We start from the raw sequence: 23,835 nt of genomic DNA, 5'->3' as shown, positions 1-23,835 counted from the left end.
AGTACCAGCTATACACAGGACACAGTGTGATGGGTTTCACAGAGTACCTGTGATTAAGGAGCTTCCGTCTGACAGGGGAGAAGAGATGAGAATCATTGCTTATCCTGCACCTGTTACGTACCAAGAGGGGTACCATTAGGTGTCACACATATGTGTCCTGATCTGGCACCCTAACAACCATACTGTGAGACAGATGTGATTTATGTCCATTTTAAGGGTAAAGAACCTGAAGGCCAAAGTCACTGAACTAGAAGGTGGTAGAGGAAAGATTGAAAAATAGAGCTAAGGTGATTCCACTGCCTGTGCTCTCCTCCAGTGGTGCCCACTGATCAGGGAGATGTGCAGATATACAAATGAGCATAACACAGGACAGGGAAAGATCAGGGCTGTGAGAAAGATGGGAATAGAGTTTAGGCCCTGGGGTGGGATCAGGAAAGGCTGCATAGAGGAGGCGACATGGAAGAATGTTGATTTGCAAGTCGAGGATGGGAAGAAGCTTCAGCCACGGCACGGAGTGTGGCCACGTGTGCAGGAGCCGAGAGCTGGGCAGTCCCACTCGGCAGAGGCGGAGAGCCGGCTGGCAGTGGTAGACCATCCCCTCTGATGTGGGATGGTGTGCTAGGCGGGGACACGGAGGTCCGAATGGACAGAATTCATTCTGCCCCTTACAGACAGAGTGACTTTGGGCAAGTCACTTACCTCTTTGAGCCTCAATTTTCTCACCTATAGAGGCGAGAGTTCCTTCTTCACATGACTGTGTGTAGTGAATATTAAATAGAATAATATGTATATAAAAACTTTTGAAATTCTTAAAGCGCTGAACTTATGGGCAGATGGAGTAGTAGTTTGGATCTTGTTGGTCTCTCGTGGTTGCTGCCATTGTTCCTTTGGTAAGTGGTATGGGCCCACTGAAGAGTTCTTGGCAGGGAAAGGACGTAAGCAGAGTGGAATTTTAGAAAAGTCATTATGTGAGTAGACGAAAAGGGGTAAGTCTGAAGCAAGGGGCCAGTTAAGAGGCTTTTGCCATAGTTAAGGCCAGGGGTAATGTGGGGTGATGTGGGGCGGAGGCAGAAGGGGAGGACAAGATGATGCTAGAAATGTTAACAAGGGCAGGTCGGCCCATCCTGGCCCTGGAGCCAATGTGCAGGATAGCAAGAAGGGCAAGCGATGGTGCCGACCTGGAGTCGAACCCGAGGTTGGGGAAAATGGGCTATTGTTCAGGGGGAGGCAAGGCAGAGGAGGATTTTAGAGGGCTTGGTGGGCGTCCGGGTTGCGGTGCCTAGAAGGCAGAGGAAATGCAGACACGGAGCTTGGCAGCCAGTCCCCGGCTGGAGAGGAAGGTGACAGCCCAGTGTGTGGCAGCGGAGGGGAGTCGGTGAGGACAGAGCCCAGCAATGGCCGCGGCAAGGGTGGCAGGGGCTGTTCTGTCGGAGGGAGGAGGAGGAGAACAGTACTTGCAGAAGAAGGAGTGGGCTGACTCTGGAGAGACCAGAGTTCAGGGCCATGAATGCCGAGGAGGAGGGTTGCTGGGCAGGGGCGGGGAACAGTGTTGTCCATTGTGAAGAGGTCGGCTGAGGAGGAGGGCTGGGAAATGGTCGTAGGGTCAGCAGATCACACCGTCATCAGCTGACCTCCACCCCCACCCCGGGGAAGTGGGTGCTGGGGGTAGAAGCTGCGTCACTGGGGTTGGGTGGAAAGAGAGAAAACACCTGCTTATGGAAACAGCAGTTAAAATCACGTTTTATTGTTATTTTTCTAGGTCCTCACCTAGAAATGGGTATATTTGTTGGTTGGGGAGGAAAAGGATGTAGAGAAGGTTGTTGACAAAGGCAAAAATAGTTGGTTGAGCCAAGTCTTACAATAAAACAAGCAAGAGTTTAGGTACTTGGGTTGACCTTGGAAGAAAACAAACAGAAAAGAGGGAAGGAAGATTTTAAAGTGCCGAGAGAGGGCAGGGCGCCCCAGTGTTTTCGGTAGAGGAGGGTCTGAGCATGTGGGGGATGGCGGTGGAGAAGACCAGAGGAAGGCTGGAACAGCAGCGGTGGGGGTGTGGGCGAGAGACATCTGGAGAAGACCCACAGACTGTCCCGTCCACTCTCCTTCTCCCTTCCCACACAGTCGCCGCCCTTCCTGAAAAGTGGGGAATTTAGCCGCTCCAACATGAAGATAAACTTAAGGACATTATGCTCTCCCAACCCCACACACACCACTTAAATTTTATTTACACCACGGCTTAGCATAGCCTCAACCCTTACACCCCTCAGGTGTTTCCTGGGTCATTTCGCCAGGCAGAGGCCCTGCCAGAGCTCCGTGGTGGTGCGTGTTTGCTCCCTCAGCAGACGGTGCCCAGGCCTTGCTGGCCACAGCATGTGTCAAGTCAGCCGGGCCGGCCACATACCCTTGTAGCAGCCCTGCCCCAGCATGGCCCCTCTGTGCCCCCCACCCCCAGCCACAGCAGGCAGACCCAGGTGTCTGGCCAGGGACCAACTTCTCCCGAACAAAAGGGAAGAGAGGCAGCAGGGGGAGAGAGGGAACTGATGTAGGGAGTGGAGAGATGCATCTCCCACTAAAAAGCATGGCACATTAGAGAGCAAGAGAAGGTACAAGAGAGACAGACAGACAGACAGACAGGCACAGAACTGGGACAAGATCCTGGGGCCCCTGGGAGCCGGGGAGCCGCCTTGGTCGTGGTTTCCGGGTCCCAGGCCAACCCCGTAAGGCTGGGCTGGGGTGCTTTCCTTGGGTGCAGGGTGACTCCCTTTCTCCTCGTCCTGGTCTAGTGTAATCAGGGAGACGTCACAAGGACCTCAACCTGCCCGTCTCACTGGGGCTGTTCCTAGGCCCAGGAGGGGGCACGTATCCCGCCCTGTTTGGGGTAACCAGTGGGACTCTGCATTCTGTCTTAACGTTCACAAGGACAAGCTCCCTCTTTGCCCTGTCACACTTTAGACACATCACTCTTTATCTTAGTAGGTCCTTTGTCCCCCCACTGTGTGAAATCCAGGCATCAGCAACATTTTTAAGCTGGCAAACAGTAGAGAAAGGGAAATTAAATCTCAGAAAGTTCACTCTCACTGAAAAAATATATCAGGAGTAATGACCGTTGCTGTGTAGTTGGGAGTGAGGAGGGGAAAAACAGGGTTGGCTTTGACTTTCCATCTCTGAGGGCAGTGGGGAGGGGGACCAAAGAGGCCACAGCACCTTTGGGGAGTGGAGGGAAGGGACTGTGAGAAGCAAACAGCTCCAGGCCTGGGAAGCGTGTGGCATTCAAACTCTGTGCAGACCCAGGAGGTGACAGCAGGAAGGCCGAGGAAAGAAGACCAGACCAAGAGATGCAAGTCACAAGATACAGAAATAAACATATCACACGACACATGGCTGCTAGTACATGACCGAAGGTCTGTTTCAGGGGTGAAGGCGGGCCACCAATGGTCTGGAGCAGGGCTGCCACGTGTGCCCCCTTAGTTTCAGGGGTGACCAGAGTTGCACAGGACTGTCGTGGCTCTGGGCACCCGGCTGCCATGGACCCTGATGCTGGGCCGGTTTACGGAGTGGAGAAGCAGTCCTTTGAGAAATCTAATCAGTGATTTTTAGGAGTTTGGGGAGCACTGTGAGCACCTTGTCCGTGGTCAAGGCAGCCTGCCCCCCATGCCTGTGTGGCGGTCAGTCCTTTGGGCTCCCGTGGTCTCACCTGTGGGAAGAGACGTGGGCTAGTTGCACCTTTGAGCTGTAGAACTCCCTTGTTCTAAAACGCTTTTAGATAGCTGTGTGCCTTTAAAAATTTCTGGTCCGGAGTTAAAACGAACCCTCAAGCATAGGGATGCCCAACTCTGGGCAGGGCTTTGGGCCAGACCACCATGCATTGGGGAGCATGACCCCCACCAGCCGTGTGGTCCGCCTCCACCCGGGGGTGGCATAAATGATGACCAGGGTGTAGAGACCGACTCCTGCCTTTGAGCAACCACTTTAATTGGGAGGAACATGTACTTTTTTAGACAAATGCTGTAACTTCTATTTCTACTAATTTTTGTCTAAATGATGTTTTTGCTGGGTTTATGCAAAATGACTCGGCACCTTTTCGTCCTGTGACTGTCACCGCAGTGTTAGGTGAAACAGGTTCAGGCGTTACAATCAAAACAAGGCCCAGAGCAAAGTCAAACTGCGGATAGTGTCACGGGAATGACGGGGCCTGCCATCTCCACCGTCCTTCTGCACAGAGTGGGGCCTGGGGAAGGAGCATCACTCCACATTACTAGAAGAGCCTCCTCATAAAATCTGCACTGTGATCTGTCACAAATAGGATGCACCCTCTGGAGGAGACTGGATGCCAAACGGCAGCTTCCATGGAGGGAAATGTGCTCATTCCTGCCAGGCTCTTTTTTTGCATTTCTCATCCAGGCCGCACAGTTCATTCCCTGGCCCTGCTTCATTTGGGTCTGGGAGCTCGACCAGGTTTTACCAGACAGAGAGGGATGTGTTTGCACCCCGTCAAAGGGGATCTCGAGTGTCATCTGCTTGTTTCCCTTACATGGGCTTTGTTTCCCAAGATGTCACCCCTGACCACGGGCGAGTGCGTGCAGTGAAAAGACTGCTCACAAATAGCACTTGGAAAGCTTTTTGTTAAAAACCTAAATAACATCCTGTGTTGAAACGAATGTGACAATGGGCTATTATTTCTATCCCCATAATAGCGTGTTGTCACATCTCCATGTCCTGTGTGAAGGGGGGATGGGAGGCGATGAGGGGAGGGCGGGGCAGGGGAAGCCCTGCTGAAACCTTGGAGAAGCACTTCCTCCTTCGGCATTTTCTGAAAACAGACACTGCTCCTTGGGGATGCAACTCAAAGGTTAATTTCCGCAGGTGCCCGGCCGCAGCCGCGCGTGCACTTCCAGAGGAGGTCTCTGCGGTTGCCCGAGAACACCAGCTACAGCGACCTGACCGCCTTCCTCACCGCCGCCGGCTCCCCCTCCGAGGTGGACAGTTTTCCGTACTTGCGAGGATTAGATGGAAACGGAACAGGTAATTTGAGTCTCTTCCTTTTTCAGCCAGGCTTCTGTGTTTGAATCTTTGTATGTGGCTTGAAGTGTTTTCACTAAATGAGAGAAGTGAAGTTGCAAAGGGGAGGGAGCTCTTTCTCCAAGTTCAAGTGCATTGAAACTGTTACTTAAGGAATTCACTCTGCACCACTGCAGAGTTTTAGTGACTGTCTCCTTGAGCCTTTCTGCTGGTACCAACTGCCTTAAGCCCTTTCTCTGAACTCTCCTTTGGTAGACTGACTACCTTTAATTCAGAGTAGAATTTTTTTAATTGAAATTGTAATTCTTTTTAAGTATAAGATCAGAGTTGGTTTTCTGCCCCTCTGCCCTCAGCCTCTCTCCACCTGACCCTGGGGACTCTCTCCACCTGACCCCGGGGACCCTGGGACCCGGTATTTGGTGGAGCAGCCTGCCTTGCTGGCCTTTGCAGAGGTGCACAGCCCCACCCACCCACCCATGTGTCAGTCACAGCCCGGAGGGAAGGTGGCACTAGGGCTGATCTGAGGTGAGCAAACCAGTGCTCTCCACCCCCAAAATATCAGAGAAAGTAAAAGCCACCAGCCAGAAAATTTGTGGTAAATCTGATCAGTAAAGACTGGAGACAGGTGCCTCCTGCCTCTGCTCACGGCCAGCAGCACAGCCCATCAGGCGATGGGTGCTACCGGGGCCCAGTCCTCCTGGCGATGGCAGCGTGGTGCGTTCTCAAGTCCAGAATCACTTTCTTGTCTCCACTCTTCTTTTCCCGGACACTTGGTGTCTGTCTAGTCACAGCGTAAACTCGGAAACCAGAGGCTGTTCTGGGTTTGATCCTGATGGGTAGGTAGTACTGCACTTCCCAGGGGCACTTCCATTGAATATCACTTCGGAATGATTACGTAACTGGGTAACTGGTCGCTCCGAAAAAGCTTCTGAACCTGCAACGTCTGATCCACTTTGTAGAACATTAGTTAGTTACTGGTTATAGATCGATGACCTGGTGATTTGTCATTTACTTTCCTTCCATACGCGGTACTTGTTTTTGGAAATTTTTCTTCTTCCTTTAATTTTTATGTGATCGTGATGCCATTCATAGTCAGTAATCGGACAGATGCATGGTAGTCATCTTAAGTAAACATTATGGGGAAAAAGTGTTCATTTTTACTTTCAATGCACAGCCCTGGGAGAAAACTCGTGTTTTGAACATGATAAAGTATACCCTGAGGCCATGGTGGGATCTCCCCCAGTCTCCCTGACAAAGTGGTGCACAACCACAAAACCCAAACTCGGAGACACGACCTCATTGCAGGGAGCTCATTAGTTTTTCTGTGCCCCACTTCCTAGAGCTCTTGAATGAATTATGAAATCTGAGATGATGGGGAAAGAAGAACAGAAAGGCAAAGGACCATTGATTTTGGTGCAGTTTTTTTTTTAAATCACTGTTATTTTAGAGGGAAGAGAGGTCTTTGGAAGGTTACATTCAACTTCTCTTCCACTGAAATAATGGGTAAGTTGACCTGGGAAGAATTCTGTCAGTGCTAACAGGAAAGGCAGCCAGCCGCCCACAGTGTGGTCGCCAGCACCTGTGAGAGTGTGGCCGTGCGGACCCCCTGTACCAGCCCAGCGGCTCACCCACTGGGCACCCACCTCCAGGTCACTGTGCACAGCTTCTCCTCTGCCCCGTAGCCATTTGCCTCCTGTTTTATAAACTGCATCTAGGAAATTTCAGCTTTGCGTGAGAGCCTGGACCATACGTACCTGTGTGAGGTGACAGGTCATAACTAGAGTTCCGTGAAAGCGGACGGATGCCATGGATGCAGTGGGACAGTGCTCTGAAGGCTGGCTTCCTTGGAGTGTCCTAAGGGGGCTGTGTCCAGTTTGGAGGGAACTTCGAGAACTGTAAATAGAGAGATGTAGCCACATGGAGATGTCAGTCACTTCCTCACTTGCTCATGCCCTTCCATCTGCTCTGTTAATTTCCTGGCGTCACGTAGGGCCACGTACCATGCCTGCACAACATTATACTGTCCCCTGTGGTTGCTAAGAAAGCACAGCATTGCTCTGGGATGGCCCCAATGGGTTTTCTAGAAATTGTTGATACTTCTGGTAACTCCAGGAAGACAGAGGGGAGTCAGTTAAATGACTAATGGGTGAAACTGTCGTGCAGTCCAGAAAAGTCAGTAATGGGATTCAAAGCCAGACAGAACCCTAAATGCTGTCTGAGCAAAACCCCTCATGTTACAAATTGGAGGTGCCGAGTGTGGGCCAGTGTTGCTGTCCCAGCCCTGCTGCTTCGGCCTGACACCTGTCTTCATGCAGACATGACAGGAGCCAGATAACAAGATGGAACAGAAAGGAAAGACCCCCTGGTACACAGAGCTCAGAATGTTACGTAGAGTTACAGTCTCAACACAAGGACTGGAGGAGGAACAACTTAGCCTTTCGGAGTATGAATTTTTCCAGAGTAAGGAAAGTGGGAGGGCTGGGAGAGGGTTATCTGGAAGGCATGTAGTGGGGCACTGAGAGGGGAGGCCTCAGTATGCAGACAGACGTGCCTGCAGTGTCTTCAGACAGAGGACTTTTAAAAGAACGTTGAATCACATGAACTTAATGTATATTGCATTAAATTAACATGCCCTTTTCTGCAGGGCTGCACTTAACTTCCAAATATTTATAGCTGAGTCTGTTTCTTCCCGGAGACTCACAGGAAAGCATGTAGTCCAACCCCCTCAGTTTGGCAGATAAGTGAAACAAACCTGGGAGGAGTGAAGTCATTTGCCGGAGGCCACCTAAGTGCCTGGTACAGGAACCCTGCTTCCTGGGCCAGGAATATGCGAGATAACAGAAAGGGAGAATGCCAAGGTGATGAGTGGGGGAACCAGGGCTCCCACTGCTGGGAGTTGGGAGGCAGAGTGAAGTGGGGGAAAGGATGGATGACGCCGAGTCTGGAATGCTTTCCCACTCTACCTGCTGCTTCCCTCTTCAGACTTCCCGCCTCAGCTTTGAGGAAGGAGGCAGCACTACCTAGCTGAAGCCATTATCTCTGAGTTGTTTCTGTGGCGTCTAGTAAGTAACTTAATTTGTCTCATGGAGAGAACCCCTCAGAACCTAGCAGAGAGGTACCCCTTGCAGACCTGGCTCTGCTTCTGTGTCACCTTCGTGCACGTTTAGGTCAACTCCACCACAGGATGTTTTGACCAGAAACCTGGTAAATTCTGGGTTTTGGCTTTCTTTATCTGAAATGAAATGGTCAGACAAAAAGATTTCAGAACTTGAATCTATGACCCCAATGCGGACCTTTGGATCCGAGTCCCATTTCCTCACCTTTCCCTACACTGAAAAACAGATGCTGGCATAAATCACAAGGATACCGCTGTCATTCGCTGCACAGACATTGCCCCACGAAGGGCTTAGCTCTAACTTGTTGAAACCCTACAGTTCACTAAGAAACATTAAAATGTTTTATGAGTTTACTTGAGCTGAACTGACAATCGCCAGGAAGCCAAATCTCAACAAATTAAGAAAATGCTCCAGAGAACACAGTTTTGCTCATTTTATACATCAGAATGAAAGGAGGGGGTGAAAGGAGGGTGATGTAAAATTCACTGGTAGTAGATCAGGGAGGCAGGAGAAAGAAAGCAAAGCATGGAAATCTCTGAGACTGGATGAAGAGAAAAATGAAGAGAGAAATACTTCTTCTCCATCGGTGGGTCCGGGACAGGTAACAGTTAATACTGACGGCAGGTGGAGATGGTGTGAGGGAGAACAAGGTGACCATGAGGGCTCTGTGGTCCTGCACTGGGGAGGGGCGGTTGTGCCCCGAGGGGCCTAGCAAAAAAAGGAATTACTCTGACAATCCAAAGGTGTGTTATCTTAGATGCAAAAGTACAACAGACAGGCTCAGTTAAGGTGATATTGACCTTTGTCAGGGAAGATTCTGCCCTAGGACAAGACTACCTACCTGTCTTAGCTTGCTTTCAGTTCAGAAGGTTTCATTTCAGACCATCCTGTGTGGTTACTTTAGGTCTCTGAGTTTGCAAGGCCTCACAGGCCTCCCCTGAGCTGGTCAGGTTTAGTATGGGGCCCCCTTTTCATTCACAGGCTTTAAATGTTTAAATTTAGTCCTGATTGAAGGTTTGAATTTGCTCAGATAATTGGTGGGTAGGTAAGTATGTAAATAACTTAATAAGAAATCCTACAGACTATGTTCTAATGTAGCTTAAAATTTTTTTAGTATTGTGTTTTTGTCACTGTGTTTAAGGCAAGATTTACAGTTATGACAGAATACATTTTGTGATTACATTTCACTGGAAAAAAAGTTTTTCTAAAATGGATTGCTTACGTGTATAAATATAATGTTGCTCTCATAAGCATTGCCTAATTTATCTGTAAAGTAGACAGTCATTAAAGCACTGGCTTGGATAAAAGGCCTCTAATGCAGAATAATTGGTGTATTAAATTCCTTTTAAACAGATCAAAATAACATTGGCAACTAAAATAACTCATAAATATTTCAAGCCCAAGTTTTCAATGGTGTACTTTTAGTAGAAGTAAGTTAATATTTTGAAGCACTCCTTGAAGAAATATACTTTTTTCTTTTTACGGCAATCTCTACTTAAAAATACTGGGTTTCATTTTGGCGATCTGCCAAGTAATTAACATGTGCATGGGGCTCCCTCTGTGTAGGGGTCAGTTTCAGGGATTTCCACACACCCCTCCCTGTCACATTAGGGACGGTCCTCCCCTTTCGAGGCAGTTTTTTAAAGCAAGGCACAGTAATTAGAATGTGCAGCCAGACTGTGGATCCCTAACACCAACTACTCTGTGCCATTAGTCCAGCTCCCATTAGGACCCTCTCTGAGCCTCAGTTTCTCTCTGTGTAAAATGGGGATGTTCTCTACCTTAGACAGTTGAGGGGAGGACTGTGGTGTCAAGTGCTCAGCACAGTCCCTGGCAGATGGGAGGCACAGTACCCAGCAACTGGTAGCTGTCTGTTTTAGTTTTGGAGACGGTGCCCACAGCCCCACCCATGCAGGTCTTTGTGTGCATGTGATGGAGAATGCCTCTTGCTTACAGGAAACGGCACCCGGTACGACCTGAGCCCAGTCACAGCGGTCAGCGTGCACTTGCTCAGCAGCGATGGAACGCCGGTGCTGGTGGACGGCCCCATCTATGTCACCGTGCCCCTGGCCACACAGAGCAGTCTGAGGCACAATGCCTATGTCGCAGCATGGCGATTTGACCAGAAGCTGGGTAAGCGAGACACCTGTGCTGACAGCCGGCTAACAGATGACTTCGTCATTTCTGGTTGGTTTTTCTTTCGGGAGGCTCGTGCAAGTCTTCTCTCCTGAACGCTACTGCTCACAGGTGTGGCGTGGTTCCGGTGGGTGGCGCTTACTCCACTGTGCCGTTCAGGCATGCTGTTTGGAGTTTTTTTTTCTTTCCCTTTTTTGCACATTTAAGCTAATTTACTTGAAAAGAATCTTTAAATGTTATTATGGCTCCCCTAATCTTTATACTTTGATTCTTTAGAAGGTATATGATCTCTCTTGGTCTTGTGGTTGTCTTTTACTGTTTTCTGAAAAAAAGGAAGACATTGCCAACATTGCACAGCAAAAAAAAAAAAAGAAAAGAAAAATTATTATTCCACCACCTAGAAAGAACCACTAACAATATTTTGGATCATATTCCTTCAGTCATTTCACAGTGCACACATGGATTAGTTATCTATTGCCAGGTAACAAATTGCCCCCAAGCCCAGCAGCTTTAGACGATAGTGAACACCTGTCATCGCACAGTTTTGGAGGGTCGGGAACACAGGCACAGTCAGCCTGGTGGTTCTGGCAAGGCTGCAGACAGGCTGTCAGCCAGGGCCGCACTCGTCTCGAGGCTCAACGGGGGCTGGCGAGCACGCCCCTGGTCTCTCACAGAGGCTTTAGTCCTTCCCCACGTGGGCCACTCTGGGGGTTGCTCACAGCACAGCAGCTTGCTTCCACCAGACTGAATGATCCAAGGGAAAATAAAATTAGAAGAACAGAAATAAAAACAGAAGAAATAAAAATTAAAATTAAAAAAGCACAAGTGGATAAAATGGAAGTCACAGTCTTTTATAACCTGATGTCAGCGTAGCATACTGTCATTTCTTTGCAGACGCTCTCGGTCAGGAAGCCCAACAGTGGGGGTGGGGTGGCTGCCCAGGCGCGTGTGCACTTGGCGGTGGGGATGTAGGGGCCTCCAGGAGGCTGCCTTCCACAAAGTACGTATTTAACAGAAATGGGATTATGTGCTATGTACTGTTCTATAACATGCTTTTAAAATCACTTGCATGTCATGAACGTCCTTCCATAGCATCAGCTACTCTTCTGCAGTGTTAACATTAATGAATGCATAGTATCCCATCACATGGGTCCATTATGATTCAGGGGCTCAATCCCCTACAGTCAGGAAGAACATTAATATTCTCACCAACGCATGATAACTATCTTTATAGTAAACCTTTATACACAGTCATGATTATTTCTCTGAGATAAAATTTTGGAAGAAGTAGAATTGCTGGGTTAAAAATGTGCACATTTGGAAGCTTTACTACACATTTCCAGATTTTCCTTCAGGACGTTTTGTCATCGACACTCAGAGTAACGCTGCGGCAGCTCGTGCGTGTGCTTAGGGCCCTGGCGGCACCTTGGCCTCGCAGCCTTTGGTGCCCGGTCCCAGGAAGTCACGCTTGAAAACACTGGCTTTCAAGCAGCCCAATCCAGATTACTGGGAGGTTTTTTAACACCAAGTGTGTTTACAAAGACAGCTAATTTCTTGAGTAGTTTATAGAAATTTAATTTTGGAACCAAATGCCTGTTGGTCTTTCTGGGGGTAGGGGTGGGGAGTTGTTTTGTTTTTACGCTTTGAATAATTACTAACAGACCCCATAACTCTTTGTGTGGGATTCAGTGAGTTTACCAGACACATGGAACCTGGCGATGGTGGGTGGGTGGTTGCGCTGCCCTCAGTGAGAAGGGCACTTTGTCACTGGCATGTGTTCTCTGCAGCTCGGTGGCTTTTGAGGACAGAAGGAGCCCTGGGCCACCAGGAGAGAGCAACGCTGGGGGGTGTGACAGAGAGAGTGTGTGAAGAGCAGGGGACTTCTGATGGGGCAAAGGACATGGGCAAAGAGGAATGGAGAGAAAATAGGAAAGAGAAAGGGGAAAGCTTGCATTTTATACCCTGAAAACCTGGGTTCTGCTCCTTGTAACATTGTAAGTCCCACTTTGGGCAAATCACTTGTGCCTGTTTTCTCATTTGAACAAGACTACATTTGTTTATTTTCATTCCTTGTATATTCTGCCCCTTCCATTAGCCCTTCCGGTTGACCCTGAACATCATTGAGTCATTCTGGAGCAGCACAGCATGTGGTTAAGAGCCGGGAATCAGCCCTGAACGGTGTGGCTCAGTTGGTGGGAGCGCCGTCCTGTAACCGAAGGATGCTGTGGGTTCAACTCCCTGTCAGGGCACATACCTAGGTTGCAGGTCCAGTCCCTGGTCCGGGTGCATATGGGAGGCAACAGATCACTGTGTCTCTCCTATCAGTGTTTCTCTCTCCCTTCCTCTCTCTCTAACAGCAATGAACAAATGTCCTCAGGTGAGGATGAAAGAGCAGGGGCTCACAGGGCACTGCCACCCACATGCTGCATGGCCGTGGCCAAGTTACTTCACCTGTCTGTGCTTCCTTAGTTGTACAGTGGGGATAATAATAGTACCCAGTGTTGTTACAAACAGTGTACTAGTCAGAGTTCCCCAGAGAAACAGTGTTGTGTGTGTGAATGTGTGCCTGCATGTGTGGAAAGAGAGAAATTTTAAGGGATTGGCTCACACAGCTATGGAGGCTGACAAGTCCAAACTCTGCAGGGAGGACCAGCAGGCTGGAAATTCAGAGAATAGCCAGTGTTGCAATTTGAGCCCAAGGTAGTCTGCTGGCAAAATTTCCTCTTCCTTGTGGGAGGTCAGTCTTTGTTTTCTAAGGCCTTCAACTGATTAGATGAGGCTCACCGATGTAATAAAGAGTAATCTGCTGTACCCAGTCTGCTGACTTACATGTTAGTCTTGTCTTAAAAATAACTTCAGAGCAACATCCAAACACACTTGAACAGATATCTGGAAACTGTGGCCTAACCAAGTTGACACATAAAGTCAACCACACCAAGGAGTAAATGAGTTGATATTGTAAGAAGCTCAGTACAGTGCCTGGTGCACCAAACAAGCATGCCCTAAGAGTCTGTTAGGTATGCAAAGTTCTCCCCGTTCTGTAGAGGCTTCCCGGTACCATGCCATCCAAGCTGCTTTCCCAGGTTTCTGGAAGGACTGCTTCCTGTGTGCTGCCCCCATTTCTCTCCACACTGCAGTCCCTCTTCCACCTTGCCACTCTCCTGAAGCAAATGTCCTGAGTTCGCCAGCAGCAGCCTGACTGTGAACAGAGGTGACCTTCTCATCCTCTCGGACAGATACCTCTGCAGCATTTGATGGTTTTCTGTCCTCTGTAGAGGGCCCACCTTTCTTGGCTTTCTGACTCAGTGCCCCCGCTGCGTCCTCATCATCTGCCAGTCCCTGGGCTTCGCCCTGTGCCCAGCTCCTAACTTACTTTCTGTGCAGTCGGAGGGGCATCTCAGCACTTCTCACACTCCCACAGTTATCTGCGCACCCTTGTCTGAGTCTCTGCTCTGGGTGTCTCATGTCTGTGAGACATCTCTTTCTGGGTGTCCTACCCGAAACTCAAATTCTCCGTGTCTAAAACTGAGACTCAGCAACTCCCCTCACTCCAACCTGTCTCCTGTTCATCTGTGTCTCTTCTCTGGTTAAGGGTGTCATCTACCAGACCATCGCAATAGCAACCTGAGTTATCCCCAGTGTGTTCTTTTCTCCACTTCCCCAAGCAGCCGTGTCTGGACGCCTGCAGAGTCATGTGAATGTCAGGTCGGCGTTTCTCCACCTTGTCCTCACCTCTCCTCCTCAATGGTACCGCTGCCTTAGTTCTGAAGCTTCCCTCTTCTCTGGTCAATTTCCGCCCCTGGTCTCACTGCCGTCTGCCTCTCCTTCCCTCCAGTAGGTCTTCTGCATTGCTACCTGAGCTGTCTTTCAAAATAACAGACCACTTTCCCACCTGTGAGTGTCGTAGAGCAACTCACCGTGAGGCAGTCCACGCTGCCTCTCATGGCGCTCATCTCCTCAAAGCTGGCCCGCCTGTCTCCCCGCCTCTTGACCATCCCCTGTGTCCTGCACGCCCTTGTTGCTGCCACAATCAACTACTCACCCTTCCTGCGAATGCTCAGGACTCCCTCACAGCCTTCCACTTTGTGTGAGCACCATCTCGCCTTTCAAATCCCTTTCTCTATCCACTAAACAGTTATTTAGACACATTGTACCTATTATAGTGATACTAGAAGCATATAAGGACATGGTGTTGTAGTTTCTTAGTTATTATCTGTGTCCTTGTCAAGTCTTTGAATCCTTGTAATCAAGAATAGTTTTTGGCCCTAGCTTGTATGGTTCGGTGGATTGAGTGCCCACCTGCGAACCAAGGGTTGCCAGTTCAATTCCCAGTCAGCGCACGTGCCTGAGTTGTAGGCCAGGCCCCCAGTAGGGGGAGGGTGAGAGGCAACCACACATTGATGTTTCTCTCTCTCCTCTCTCTCCCTTCCCCTCTCTAAAAAAATAAATAAATAAAATCTTAAAAAAAATAGTTTGGGCACATACTAGGTACCCAACTAAAATATTTATTGAATCAGATGTTTTTAGAGTCAGGACAGGTAAAGCTGTGACAGTGTAACATCTGCACTTACAGTGACTGTACACATAGAGTTTACCCTCACCTGTCTGTGTGCATACACATGGTATTCAGAGAAAGGACCCCTGTATCAGATTGTCTCCATCTTGCTGCCATTATTTTTTCTTTCTTCCTGCCTCCTCTTTTTTGAATGACTATACTCAAATATAGATAAGTAGGGCTGGGAGTGTAAAAGTTTATGTGCCTAATAACATGATGTTGACTTTGAACAATTTGAACTTCATGGGTCCATTTATACATGGATTTTTTTCCCAGTAAACATACTGTTAACTGTCAATATCCCCAGGTCTTGTATCCATAGATGCAACCAACTGTGGGTTGAAACAGTGTTTTCAGCCTGTGGTTGGGAATCCACGAATGCGGAGGGCCGCTGTGTGCACTGTTCTGTGCCATCTTCTATAAGGGACGTGAGTGTTGGCACATTCTGGTAACTGTGAGGGTGGTTCTCAAACCAGTCACCCCCTGTGGATCCTAAGGGATGACTAAGTTTGGGGGGAATAGAAAATTATACACAGCACTTTGGACTGTGCAGGGGATCAGCCTCCCCAGCTCCTGCATTGTTCCAGTATCAACTGTACAATGAAGCTTTCTCTAGGAATTTATACATATATTCAACATTTGTCTGGAAAAAGTTAGCCATTGTTAATATAATGAGATGGTTTTCATGACATCAGTGTACCCTGGCAGCCAAGGAGACTGGACTGGAATGTGCATGTGTGAACAATGACGACTTCACTGCACTAGTCAATGGGGACAGTAGATGCTGTTGAGTTAGCTTGTGTACTGTGTGGCCATCACATTTAAAATGACTGAGCGAGTAGAGCAACAAATCTGCATCAAATTTTGTGTTAAGCTTGAACATTCCTCTGCAGAAACTATTCGGATGATTCAGAAGGCTGTAGCTATGGGCAACTAGTGATTGGCAGCTTCATTACGACAACATGCCCACTCATGCATTGCGTCTCATGCAGAGTTTTTGGGCAACACATCAAATCACCCAGATTGTAGAGGGTTGACTCAGCCCCTCTACAGCCCAGATTTGGCACCCTGCAACTTCTGGCTTTTCCCAAAATTAAAATCATCTTTGAAAAGGAAGAGATTTCAGACTGTTGATGAGATTCAGGGTCAGCCGATGGTGATTGGGAGAACTGTGTAAGGTGCCAAGATGCCTACTTTGAAGGGAACTGAGGCATCACTGTCCTCTGTACAGTGTTTCTTGTGTCTCGTGTGCACTTCAGGAAGTGTCTCTGTTTCTCATAGTACCTGGCTGGATGGCTTCTGGACAGACCTCATGTGTCACAACAATGTGGCATAGGCCCATGGGAGCACCAGCCTTCCTCATATTAGTTTTTATACAACTCACAAATAAAAATTTATTTTAGGAAAAATTTGTATGTGGGGCAGACTGAATAATGGCCTCTCAAACACGTCTACATCGTAATCCCTGGGACCCTGTGAGTATTCCTTCACATGGTGGTGGGACTGGGGAGATGTGATTAAGAGTCTGGCGATGAGGAAATTCTCCTGGGCCATCAAGATGGGCCCACTGCTATCACAGCAGTCCTTCAGAAGGATGCAGGGGAAGCCAGAACCAGGAGACAGCAATGAAGCAGAGCTAGGAGTGAATATGGAGAAAGTGGCCACGATTTAAGAAGTACAAGCATCCAGGAGAAGCTGCAAAGGGCAAGGAAACAGCTTCTCCCCTCACAGCCTCCAGAAGGAACCTGCCTTCTGACACCTTCCCTATAGCCCAGTGAAACTGGACTTCTGACCTCTGAAACTGTAAGAGAATAAATTTGTGTTGTTTTAAGCCCCGAAATTTGTGGTAGTTTGTTACAGCAGCAATAGAAAACTAACACGAAGTAGAAATCATTGAAGCCTCTGAAGTTATCCAGTCCTCTAGAAGTCATTCCCACGGCATGGGGCCTGTTCCCGTTGGGAATCTTCATTGTGTAGGTGATCTCTTTCTGTGTAAATGGTCTTTTTAGCTCAGCATCAACAGTGAAGAACATAACTGCCAGATTTCTGGCCGTCACAGATTGTGTGCAGAGAAAAAGCCAATGTTTGAATAGCTATTCAAAAATAATCAAATGAATTAAGTTGTGTTTTCTGTAAACGTTATCTCTAAGATTGGATGGACACAGTCAAATAACCATATGTTCTTCACTTACTAAACTCAATAGAAGCCTATATATTTCATGTTTTTTACTACTAATATATGTAATCGATAATATTATTTAAGTATAAACTAAATTATTTCAGTTAAAAAGTTCCAAGGTGGTATTATCAGATCAGGAAAAAAAATAGGAATACATCTTAAGTATATAACTATTTACTAATTAACTGCTACTTATGATTAATTCAAGTATGATAATCACTTCAAACCAGTTTAACACTTTAAATTATCTACTTTTGAGATATGTTTAAGTAATTACAATTTCAAAGTGTTTAACAGCCAGAGATAGAAATTTGTGAATTCATTAAAATTTTTTCACCTAAATAAGTATAAAGCCAACTGTGGCCCAAAAGCTAAGAATGGTTTTTATATTTTTAAATGGTTGAAAGAATCCAAAGAAAAAGAGTATCTCATGACACATGAAAATTACAAAAATTGAAATGTGAGCTTACCTAAATAAAGTTTTATTGGATACTAGAGACTGAATGTTTGTACACCCCCACAAAGCTCACGTGTTGAAACCTGATTCCAGTGTGATGGTGTTAGGAGGTGGGGCCTTTGGGAGGGGATTTGGTCACGAGGGTACAGCCCCCATGAATGGCATTAGTGCGCTTATAAAAGGGACTGCAGGGAGATCGCTGGTCCCTTCTGCCATGTGCGGACACAGAAGGTGTGTGTAATCGATGAATCAGGAAGCAGGTCCTCACCAGATACTAAACCTCATGCCACCTTGATCTTGGACTTCTAGCCTCCAGAAGTGTGGGAAGTGAATTTCTGTTATTTATAAGCCACTCAGTTGATAGACTGTGACATAGGCACACAGTTGTGCCCAGTTGTTCGCAAACGGGCTATGGGGGTGCTGTCTCACTACACCCATGGAGCTGAGGGGCTGTGACAGTCTGTATGTCCCCACTAACTAAAAATATTTACTCTCTGGCCTGTTGCAGAACATTTTGTTTTCCCTGATCTCAAATGCATTCCTCAGGGAAGCTCTTACCATTCAGTATAAGAATGCAGATACACCCTACACACTGTGCAGGACCAACCCGGGGTGTCTGGTTCAGTCACCGTTCGCACTTGCCCTTATCCAGAGAACCCTCCAGCATTCTGCCAGAAGTGACTGTGGATGCTCAGAGTGATAACACCTTCTTTGTAGGGCAAGATTTCAGACTCTCTAAAGAATGATGAAATTCTTTTTTAGTACTCTGGGACTGCTATTTGAAAAAATAAAATCACATTTTATCACTCACCCAAATACTTCAATCCATGTGTGGTGAGTGACTGAACATTTGGGAGAGAAACCTGGGGCTGCTGCCCCCAGGCCCCCGTAGAGTGGAGTCAGTATTGGCAGTGCCATTTATCAAGATTGTCGTTTATGTTTAGTGGCTACAGTTGTCTTTTAATTTTTTCTTTTGAAACAGGCAAAGAATTTCCCATTATTTAGCATCTCCATGTTTCAACCCACATGCTCATTAGAGGGTAACATAACAGATTAACACCATCTTAGAACATAAAGTTGGATTGTGTCTAGTATGTTGCAACAATATGAGTTGGCTAATGTTATGTGTACCCTTGGGGAAAAAATTTTTTTAAGAAGCTCAAGTTGTATATACTGGAATTGAAATTTTTGCTGCATTTACATGCAGTGCTGGAGCCATTGTGTTAAAATGCCACTTGATTTATCATGCAAGAAGGGACTCGATTTAGCAAGTCTTTTCCTTTGAGGAATTCGCAGATGTCTTTAATTTATAGTCTTCTAATGGTGCTCCCTCCTCTGAGCAAAGGTGCAAGGCCGGTGCCAGTGGCAGGGGGTCAGGATGTGCCTCAGGGGAGGGACACAGTGGACACACACACCTTCAGATCTGTCCTGTGCAGGGGCCAGTTTGACGTGTTGGTCATGGTGACCGTGCTGTAGCTGAGGCTTTCTGGAAAGTGAGAGATGACTGTGTCAGCTCGCTTTTACACGCATGTGCTCTCTTTTGCCCATAACTGGGACGGCAGATGGCTGTCCGACGTCCCAGGTTGTCAGCCTGTGATCTGACTTGTTGCCCTGGGGAATGGTCCCTGCTGTGCAAGCAAACCAGGTCAGTGGTTTGAATTTAAAGGCACCGACGGACATTGAGTGGCAAAGAAATGGAGAATTACTGTTACGTGTGTGACAGGTTTCTGCTGTCTGATGATAACTTAGGTTACTTGATTTGAATACTCATTCTAATGAGATGACAGAAATAAAAGTGTGTTCTAAGCGAAGCTGCATTGTGGAATCCAGTTCTAACTGCCTTTCCGAAGCACAGCCTGCAGAGTGTGTGTGGGTTGCTATAGAAATGGTGGTTACTGAACCAGCGTCTTATGTATGGCACATATGGATCGGGCACTAGGGATGCCCACTCAGGATTGGCCTGTAGTGGGTTTGTTTCTGCTTCAGAGCGTGAGTGTTCCTGTCGATGCTGGGCTCCCTGAGCTAGTCCTTTTGGTAAGTCGTGGCCAGCCGCCCTGGAAGGTGGAGCTGGATCTAAAACACAGAGCTAAGATGTTGCTCCATTTCATTGCTTTTCGGAGGAAGGGGTGGGAGTTCTTAAAGCTCTAAATTACGTTTGTAACATAAGAAAATGGAAATGTCGCTAGCATCTCTTTTTCTGTAAATGTCACGAGCCACGTGCCCAGATGGAAAGGGACACGCAGTGCTGAGGGGAAGCGACTGAATTGCCGGGTGAACTGCGTTATGTGTGTTAGGTGAAAGTTAGAACGAAAGAAGGGAGCTCGTTTCTGTCATATTAAGTATGTATTTACATGTGTGATGTCAATTTTTGAACCAGATGCTTCATCTTTACTTTCTTCGAAAAGAAGAGACTTGATGGTTGAGGGAACGGACTTTCCTGTCCTTTAACACACCGGGGAGCAGAGCAGAGCAGAGCAGACTAACCTGTCTTTTAGAGTGCTGCCAACACAGCCCTGGGAAAGGTGTTCTTCCCGCAGGGAAGGCTCTTCCTTAGAAACAAAGAAATAACTCCCGTGGAAAGTCTACCTTCTTTTTCCCAGATGTGACAATTGCCCGTGTAAGTGGATCGGCGGCGGGGCTTCGGTTCGCTGTGCAGGAGGGAGAGAGTGGCAGTGTACCCTCCAGGAAGGCTGCCCGGAGCCGCGCAGCAGCAGAGAGCGCTGAAGGCAGAGGGCTCGATCTGGGTGCCAGTGAGAACAGTCCGGTGAGAACACTGTCTTGCCTGAGACCTTGGCTGCCGGGTGGCCAACAAACTGGGATTTGTGCCTGAGACACAGATTGGTGTCTTGTTGCCACGACGGGCCGGCCGCATCCCAGTTGCGGGGTTCCGCTCCGTGGTCCAGGAGGAGGGGAGTGCGGCGGCGAACACGCGAGCTGTCCGTGGGGAGGATGAATGGAGAGTGATCTCGGAACATGGACATTTGTTTTTCAATGTTGCCTGGCAACTCAAAAACAATCTTGTAATACCAATCCATTCCTAAGAATTGTCAGGCCTTTTGTGTTTGTAGCCCACCCACCCCCCCACGCCACCAAATGAGAATTTTTAGAGAATAATGCCACCACGCTTGCTATATTGTGGTGGCGGTCCGGGGCCCCTTTTGTTTTGAAACCTTATTCGCAGAGACTTAATTTCCTAAAGTGTCCCTTCATATAGAGCTAGAACTTTCCATGCTTGAGTTTAACTGAAACCATTTTTGGCAAGCTTTACAAATGACTGTTGCCCACTTTGTGGTCTTAGATCAATATGTTCCTCCTAAAAGAAAAAATGTGTCTTACGTTACGGTCAACTCTTAATTACCACTTACAGAATATTCACTCTGTGGATTATCTGTGGCCAGTCTGTATCCTCCCGCTGGCTTCCCCGTCACCTGGGAGCCCAGAGGCCTCTTGCTTTGGGGCCGCTTGGTCCAAACTTCAAGCCCTGCATCCAACATGGTTGCTCTGTTCTCAGCCTGGGTGAAAAATAATTAGGGAAGTAAAGCTGCCATAGCTTATGTCAGAACCAAATACTTTTTAAACATCTTCTGTTTTCAGTTATTGCCGCTGAAATGAGTAGTTAAAAGGTAAAAGTGCTCTTGATAGATTTGAATATTGCTCTGGTTGTACAGTGTGTCTTGGGTTGGCCAAAAAGTCCATATGATCTTTTCCATAAAATAAAAAGATACATTTTCCACTTTTACCAGTAACTTTGATTTGGATATTTTGAGCATGATGGCTACCTCCTACATGGTAGAACATTGATTTTTCTCAATATCTCAATTTGATCGCTATCAACTTCAGCTGGTCCACCCGACTGTGGAGCATCGTCCAGTGAGAAATCCCTAGCATGAAACTTCACAAACCACTTTGTTCAGTCAGCCATAGCACCTTCTCCACACGCTGTACAAATCCTTTTTTGCGTTTCAGTTACATTTTTACCTTTCTTGAAATAATAAAGCATAATATGCTGAAAATATTGCATATTTTCTTCCATCTTCAATATTAAAATGGCTGCACAAAAATTCACCAATTTTGGTAAGCTTTTCTTAAATGCATGCTGATATGACAGCTGCCACAATACAATGTAACAAAATCATTTCAAATGAAGTTCAAAGCAACTAAGCACTATTAGAGCCATCTTACAGAAAAACCAAACGAACTGTTTGGCCAACCCAACAGCAGGAGTACAGGATACGGAGAGCATGTAGCCCAGCAGTTGCAGCTTGGACAGGAATACTGGCTCCTCTTTGGATTACTAGCTGTGTGATCTTCAGTAAGTCCTTTAACCTCTGGGTTAACCTCGGTTTTCTGATATACCAAATGGGAATAACAGTCTTTGTCCTTACCTCATGGACTTATTGTGAATGGAGAACACTTAAAGTAGTTCCTGGCACTCGCTGAAGGGCTCTCTGTAAGTGTTAGCCATTACTGTTATAACCGTTATTGCCCGTATTTGTTTAGCACGTTTTTGGTGAAGCATCGTAGAGGAGAGAAGGACAGGCACAGCAAATGCCTAATGCCTTTGAATTGAGTCTCCCCGTCTCAGCCAGGACTGCTGCACGGCTGGTGTGTCCCAGACACCCAATCTGATGAGCTGGTACCCGTGCTCTACCAGTTGTTCCATATTTTGAATGTTACTGCTCTTTCCCTATTTTCAAATAACTCTTAATGCTTCAGAATAAGTGATGCCTTTTAATTTGAGTGAGTAGAGCTGCCGGTCCCCTGGTGTACAGAGCAGGTGTTTCACCAGGAGCGAGCCCGCTAGCAGCCAGCAATCCGAACTTCTACCCACCCTGCTCTTGTCCTGGGTAACACTCAGTGCCCATGGTCTCTCCAGCAATGGGTAGTGTTGTGCTCACTCCACAGGGGAGGAAACCAAGGCTGGGACTTGGGATGGATGGAGATCCCAGATGTCCAGGCTCTTCTTGAGTGAGACCCCATGTTTCTCCCACTGGGGGCCTGTAGACCCCAAGAGCTTCTTTGGGGTCTGGGAATTGTCCACCAGGATTTTTAAATCTGGGTTTTGGTTTTGATAATAATCTTTTAAAAGTTGATATGCAAAAGATTCTACCTCATCTGAGCTCAGAATTTTTTACAGTTGTACTGAGCTATAATTGACATACAACACTCTATAAGTTCAAGGTACACAGCTAATGATTAGACTTACCATACATTGTGAAATGATTAAAATGATAACTTTAGTTAACACCCATCATCTCATAGAGATGCAAAAATGAAGAAAAAGGTTTTTTTCTTGTGATGAAAACACTTAGGACCTACTCTCTTAACATTCATATATACCATGCAGCAGCGTTAACTAGAAATCAAGTTGTATGTTACATCTCTCATGTTATTACATCATCATATTGTACATTACAGCTCTCGTTCTTATTTATCTTGTAACTGGAAGTTTGTTCCTTTTGACCTCCTTCCTCCAAGTCTCCTTGTCCCTCACCCTCTTAATACAGAATTTAAAACCATCGGATACTTGTATTGCCTTATCTGCATGTATGAATGGACTATGTAATAGAATAGGACTAGTGAGAACTGAACAGTGACAGATGTGATACATGAAAGACACAACCTAGCATAGTAACAAAGCAGGAAATCAGCGTATGCTGAAAGAGGAAGACTTCATGGTGAGTTCACCTAGAGAAAAGTGGTAGGAGATTGAACCGTAGGTGCACCGAGCTCGAAAGGAGCCCTGCCCTGGCCACCTGTTGTCAGTGTTTAAGTTGCAGGTGACTAGTTCCCTCAGTAACATGGCTTCAGGTTCCCTTTACAAATTTGTTTTAGTTTTATACTTTTGTCTGAGCTCTAAGCTCTTTCATATGAGGGCATATTTAACACACTATGATTTTTTAAATAAAGTCAACACATTGTATAGGGATATTTATTTTTCTTTTAAAAGTAGTTTTGTACATTAGTCTCATCTGGGACTCATTGGTATGAATCGTAGTCCTTACCTCGTATCTTTTTTAGGTAGAGTTTCATCAACACTTAAGATTTAATCTTGGGAAAGTGTACATTACCGAGGAAACCTTTTAGATAGGTCTTTCAGAATAAAATTTTACCTCTTAGTAGCCTTGCTATTTGGGCAGAGCAAGAGGGACTCCGGCTCTCAGCCCCCTTTTACGAGGGCCTCACTCTGGTCCTCATTTAGCTGTGCCCCTTCCCCATGGGATAAGATGTCCTCTGAGCCAAAGGGGTGTGGCCACCTGGAAGCTGAGCCCGCCTTTATAGAACATCTTCCTGGTCCCCAAGGCCCCAGAATTCCCTGCCCAAACAGGTCTAATCTGGCTTCCTGGTCCTTTCCCTCAGGTCCATCTCCCAAGGG

General features: G+C 47.1%; 1 protein-coding gene across 2 annotated transcripts in view; it reads left to right on the top strand.

Moving 5' to 3' along the window:
- The window catches only part of FAM171A1 (family with sequence similarity 171 member A1), a 129,746-nt gene that overhangs the window by 88,403 nt on the left and 17,508 nt on the right, over nt 1-23,835 (top strand). For both annotated transcript variants that reach the window (XM_045858146.1, XM_045858147.1), the window contains exons 4-5: nt 4,861-5,019; nt 10,089-10,265. In XM_045858146.1, coding sequence (XP_045714102.1) covers nt 4,861-5,019; nt 10,089-10,265 — 336 coding nt within the window. The remainder of the gene's footprint in view (nt 1-4,860; nt 5,020-10,088; nt 10,266-23,835) is intronic.

This window comes from Phyllostomus hastatus, unplaced genomic scaffold (assembly GCF_019186645.2).
Source record: "Phyllostomus hastatus isolate PE091 unplaced genomic scaffold, TTU_PhHast_1.1 phas_scaffold_1674, whole genome shotgun sequence".
Lineage (NCBI taxonomy): Eukaryota > Metazoa > Chordata > Mammalia > Chiroptera > Phyllostomidae > Phyllostomus > Phyllostomus hastatus.
Note: the sequence above shows the minus strand (reverse complement) of the source record. Positions and strands in the feature narration are given on the sequence as shown.